This window comes from Coffea eugenioides, unplaced genomic scaffold, assembly GCF_003713205.1.
Source record: "Coffea eugenioides isolate CCC68of unplaced genomic scaffold, Ceug_1.0 ScVebR1_1886;HRSCAF=2819, whole genome shotgun sequence".
Lineage (NCBI taxonomy): Eukaryota > Viridiplantae > Streptophyta > Magnoliopsida > Gentianales > Rubiaceae > Coffea > Coffea eugenioides.
Window position 1 is genome coordinate 2,237 of NW_020862322.1, and position 6,139 is coordinate 8,375.

The 6,139-nt window shown below is 36.4% G+C and overlaps 1 protein-coding gene across 1 annotated transcript; it reads right to left on the minus strand.

Moving 5' to 3' along the window:
- Positions 1-1,474: 1,474 nt before the first annotated feature.
- LOC113755981 (G-type lectin S-receptor-like serine/threonine-protein kinase At4g27290) lies at positions 1,475-5,924 on the minus strand. The gene is made up of 7 exons (XM_027299812.1): positions 4,625-5,924; positions 3,729-3,872; positions 3,468-3,625; positions 2,756-2,966; positions 2,199-2,436; positions 1,972-2,122; positions 1,475-1,866 (listed from the first exon to the last, which is right to left on the minus strand). Exons 1-7 carry the CDS (start codon positions 5,895-5,897, stop codon positions 1,555-1,557), a joined length of 2,487 nt encoding a protein of 828 aa, XP_027155613.1. The 5' UTR covers positions 5,898-5,924; the 3' UTR covers positions 1,475-1,554.
- Between the last annotated feature and the right edge of the window lie 215 nt (positions 5,925-6,139).

The following is a 6,139-nucleotide window of genomic DNA, read 5'->3' on the forward strand; positions in this document are numbered from 1 at the left end:
TCACCAGCTTCACATGTTGTTTTATTCCAGATCACTGGGATAGCAATTGCTACCTCAGCCATTAAAAGTTGGCAAAATTATATCTAGAGTTCACTAATCCTGCATAAAAGCGAATCATGCATGTTGAGACAGGAAAATACTGTTAACAGAAAACATGAAGGAGAAGAGGAAACCATTCATGTATGGAAATTGGAAAGGAGATTCTGACTGTACTGAGGGAAAGCAGTACCCTTTCAAAATTGACACATGCTTTCAAAGCATGATATACTATTGTTAATCCATGTTCTCAAGGTTGAAAGTTAAGAAGTTATCAATGTTTATTTTGATTATTTATCAGTACTTAGCTAAGATCCATAACTGACAATTTGGATTCAACCTGTTGTTTGTTTCCACATACATATATTGAAGTACCTCAATTTTCTTTTGCCCTAGGGGTATGAAATTGAAAAATTTTCTAGGGGTATGGAATTTAAAACATTTGGATGTTGATTTTCGCTTTGTCTTTTTTAATTTTAAATTTCTTTTGATTTTTTTTCTCAATTATCTATCTTGCTGCATTTTCCAATTGGAGTGCAATGCCTAAAACTGATTCATTTGTCAAATGCAACAGCATTTTAGCTTCTAATTTTTTGGTATCTCCATACCTTAAAGTTTTGATTCATTTGTCGAATATTGTGCACATGTCGAATTTTGGCACTTAAGATGGACCACAATTTTGTATGTGTATTCAAGTTTTGGGCTTTTAATTACTGAATTATGAAAAATTGGTATTTAATGGTCCGTGTTGGTCAGAAAACTATAATAGCTTCTAGGGTTTCAAATGATATTTACCAACTAGTAAAAGAAAAAAGAGTAAGAAAATATCCATATTAGTGTAACAATACATAATAAAATATACATAATATTTGACTTCATTCGCAGAAATATTAACAAACGAGATAGTATATATGTATGTATCCATGTACATACGTATACACGTCTGTGTGTGTGAAGGAGAGCAATAATTTATTATTGTCTTATTTTGCATTTGTCAAATGATAAATATCCATTTTGCACCATTCAGATCAAAAGATACAAGAAAGATGATAAAACACACTAATTAGATCACATAAGTAGCAAGCATAACAGGTATTTAAAAATTTTGTATACATGGCACTATCAAGAATAGGTTGTAATCCAATTATTGGGTGGCTGTTGGTTGTAATTTTTTGACTCTAAGATGTGATTCTAACGAGTTCTCATTTTATGCTGAAACTGTATACTTTTGTTTGAGGGTTCTGTTTCAAGACTTTATTCATGGGATTGGAGATTATTTGGTGGCTGTTCGTCTGTATGGGTTGAAAATTTATTTGAAAACTTTTGTCGGAATAATCTTGAAGCATTTTTTCTAATGTGATATATGCGACAAAAATGTGGTTGCAAAAATATAAAAAGGTAACTGAAAAACAAGTTTGTAATCCAAAAAAAAAACATGTTGCACTAAAAAATTCTTCTGATAAGAACATGAGATCAAGTGAACATGTACAAAGAAGAAGATCAATATGGATTACTCAACTATCGAGCTTCTAACACTGTGATGCTGAGTTGATTGCCAGAACTATCCACGTTCCCGCTTGAGAAAATCTTATCAGTTTCAAAAAAGAAATTTCTTTCAGTGAAATAGCCAGGCTCCTTAGGGAAAGGTAATTCTCCATCACCAACCAACATCAAAACCACAGATGGCATGCTTGGCCTGTCGTCCGGATATTGCTGTACACATAGCAGTCCTACATGAATTGATCTAATAACTTCAGACAGACAATAAGATTGACTGAAATGGTCATCGATCAACTCCTGAAATCTGCCATCTTTGAAGAGTAACCACGCCTGAGAATTTATTCAGGAGGAAATTGTGGTAATTAGTGCTGTGCTGCTCATGAGAAAAAAATAATGTAATGAATGCTGCATGAAATGGAATGATAGGAAACCTACGTGCCCAAGAAGATTATGATGGTGATCAGGATGAGAAAATCCTCTGTTCTTCTTCCCAGTTACAATCTCCAGCACCAAAACACCAAAGCTGAAAACATCTGATTTTGTCGAGAAAACTCCATCGACTGCATACTCCGGAGACATGTAGCCACTAAGATAGAATAAAAAGAGCAAGAATTAATTCAGTATCCTATGGAGAAAATATTCAAAGGTCAAGGGATCCTTACTATGTTCCAACAACTCTTTTTGTGCTTGCTTCAGTCTCAGTTCCTCCAAAAATTCTGGCCATTCCAAAGTCAGATATTTTTGGTTTCATTGCACTATCTAACAAAATATTTCCAGCCTTAAGATCTCTATGGATGATTGTCAACCGCGAGTCCTGATGAAGATAAAGAAGTCCGCGGGCAATCCCAATGATAATCTGGTAGCGTTTTGGCCAATCAAGCAATCTGCTCCGATCATTATCTGCACAAACCCAACTTAGTATCTATGCCCGAATGTAAGTAGATTAATTTTGAAAAAGAGGAAAGTTCATTTGACATGAGCAGGTCAATGACCATGCTTTTTGAAGCTTTTTCAGCTTTGTCACTTGAGCATATCATTTGACTGCAAACACATATAGCATTTTTACCAACACTGTGCTGATTAAATTTTTAGTGAAAGCACAAGTAAAATGAAAATCCTATTCAATTTAAGATGTTTGTACCAGAAAGCAAAAAAAAGGAAATGCAGGCTATAGACATAAATGTCTCATTAATTCATGTAAGATTTTGTTAAAACCAACCGAAAAGGAAGAAGTCCAAGCTCTTATTAGGCATGAATTCATAGATCAACATTTTCTCTTCTCCTTCGATACAGCACCCTAGAAGCTTCACAAGATTTCTGTGCTGAAGTTCTGCAATGCATTTAACCTCATTTTTGAACTCATCAAGTCCTTGTATAGAGTATTCAGAAAGCCGCTTTACTGCAATTTCTTGGCCCTCCTCAAGTGTACCCTGAAAAATGGTTGTTTGTTATTGATCAATTTCAAGCTGGGGATATCCTGTTTCTCTTGTGTGTGTTTCCACAAATCCAATGTTTTTTCTTTCTTTCCTTTTCTTTTCTGTTCTTCTGAATCAGACAGGTGATAAAATGTCATAATCCCATTAATCATTTAGTGGTGGTGAACATTTTATTTCAAGAGTATCAATAAGATAAAATACCTCCCATAATTGTATCTGTTTCCACTAGCTAAAGCCTTGACAGACCTAAATTACAAATAATCCTCTGCTAATTCTGATTGTTTGGCTTATCCTAGACTAATTTCTTATCCTAAGTGCCAAAAGAAAGATGTATTTAATTGCTTATTGTTGATTTTCATGAAGAAAAGCACATTCACTAGAATATCAAAGTCAAAACTAGGTCTAGTTCTTTTGGATTTTAAAAGTATCAGTAAGGAGTTTACCATGCAAGTAGCAATGGTCTACCAAAAGAAGCAGAAAGCAAGTAATATTTACCTTGTAAACAGGACCAAATCCACCCTCTCCAAGCTTATTATCTATTGAGAAGTTATTAGTAGCCTGCTCAATGGTTTTCAAATCAAACAATGGCAGGTCAAGGTCTTCTTTGTTACTTTCTGTATTAAGGCGCTGCTCTGGTCTGCTTTCCATTTTCCCTACCAAATGAAATATGGGAAGATAAAAAGAAGTAAGAATTTAAGGAAAAGTGTATATCTGGTTACAGATAGAGGACAAACTTTGAGAGGAATATCTGCTTACATTCGCTAGGTAGCTGTTCAGCAAGTTTCCTCTGCCTTCTCTTTTTCTTTCGAGCGCACAAGATAAGGCAAAGGACCAGCAGTAGAAAAGCTCCTACTAAAGGCAAGGTGATTCCGAGTATTTTTGCTTTATTTGCTCCAGAGGCTATTTGGCAAGAAAACATGATTATATCAATGCGGTTTTATTCATCTTGTTATTCAAACATAGTCAGATGTTAGAAACAAAAAAGAAGTTTCATTCCCTACAGCTAAGGTTAACAGCATCAATTCTATTATTTAATCCACCACTAATTAGATGTTCAAGTGATGCATATCCGAAGATCTAAGGATGTTGCTCATTTGAAGATACTTATATCTACTTAGAACTTCTCACATAAATAATACCAAAGCCTAGAACTACAGGAAGAAGCGGAGTATGTGCTCAGGCCTAATGTTCTTGATGTCACGAGCTTATGCAGCATTTGCATCTCATTTAGCAATGTTTGTATGGGCAAAGACAATTTAAAAAATGTTCTTGATTAAAACTAGTGCAGATTGATAAAAAGTTGGCAATTGGTTCTTCAAATTACTGCATGTAAAAGCATGAAGCATGAAGCCTGCTTCTGCAATTCCTCATCTTATTCAAAAACATTTTATATGACTTATGACCAAGCCTATGAGGCTAGAATTGGAGCAGAAGTGGAGTGTGTGTTCAGGCCTAAAGCTCTTGATCTAACGAAACAGCATTTGCATCTTATCTAGCAATTTTTGTAGGAGCAACGAGAATGTTAAAAATGATGTTAATAGCTAGTGAACATGATAAAAACTTGGAGATTCATTCTCCAACTTCCTGCAAGTAAGTAAAAGCATGAAGTCTAATGCTGCAATTTTATCATAATATAAGTGATAGCTTCATACGTATCTCAGAGGCGGCCATCCTTATGTAGATGTCTTGACCACCATTGACCCTGGTCATATCGATCAAATCACCAAACCAAAGCACGCAGCCGCTGCCTTTGCCTGTTATGTCCGTATTCGCATAAGCTGTGCAGGAACAGTTTTTCAAGCAAATTGCCTCGCATTCCTTGAGAGTCATACTCCGATTATACCATGACCATCGCGTATCTGGCAACTTAATGCCTGAATACTTTATAAATCCATCTCCTTTTTGACAATCTAAAGGAACTCTGCGATGACAGCCATTAGACCAGTCTGTTGCTTGCCATTCACTGAGGGATTTTGGCACAAACTTATCCAAACAGCTGCAGATTGGAGAATTAGCAGTGCTGCAGATGCTGTAGTTGTTACAAAGCCCGTAAGTATCACAAGTATCAGCCGGTGCATTAAGGTAAACGCCCCAATCCTGAGTCTTGTAGTTCCAAGTGAACCTTTGAATAATCCCATCAGTACTAATGATAAGCCTAGAGTAGACAGAGGTGTTAATAAGATCATATCTGTAGTATATTTCCTGAGGATTATTTACGAACTCATAAGTATACAACGGATTTGGTTGAAGGCCTGGCGAACCCCAGCTAAACCTCAGACCATTCCATGGTCCAGTACGAAACCGTGGAGTTGAGCCATTCATCAAGAATTGTTGTGGGAAGCCATCAGGATCCACTCTAAATATGAAATTACCTCTCGAAGGATCAACGCTGCTCTTTAAAGACTGCATGTAAACTTCAGTGCGTTTCACCAAATTTTCTCCTAACTTCATTCCTGGTAAAAGGGTGTCAGTGGGATGCTCAAAACTCTGCCACAGGTAATTCTCTGGATTATTATCAGCCGCATCTTTAACAACAAGATTTCCTGAATCAAGAAGCTGAGCTACAGGATTCTTCGCCGACCCTGTGGCGTTGGATGACCATATGGCTGTACCTTCCCCACTGAATAGTGTGAGGTTAGCTTGATCAGTCACCTTCAGAAGGCCTTTTGTGTCGTTGATTGGAACGTCTCTATTAGCAGTCCATACCACAGTTGCCTTGGAAACTTTCTTGTACCATAATCCCAAGTATGTTCTGTTGGAATTAACATCTGGTCTGTAAAATCCCAGTTCAAAAGTTCCACCTGATGAGATGATTGTTTTGCCATCTGCAAGTGGCTGATTTGTGGTTATGGTATCTGTGGAATCAGATACCATAAGGGTAGACAACAGAAAACAGAAGCAACAGAATCTGTATAAGCTTTTCATTGATGTCTGTTGCTTCCAATTAAGGATTAAAATGTTATCTAGTTCTAAGTTTGAAATAAACTTGTTAGATATACTTCAGAGTTGTACAGAAATGGCCGGCTGAAAAAGGCAAGAAGCAAAGCTCCAAAACTGCTTTCCAACTAAGAGTAAGTGGTCCCCTAAGTCCAATTTTCCATTTACTATTGGTCTTCGTGTAATTAATTCAAAGAATCGTCTCTTTCTTCCATTTCACATTTCTTATT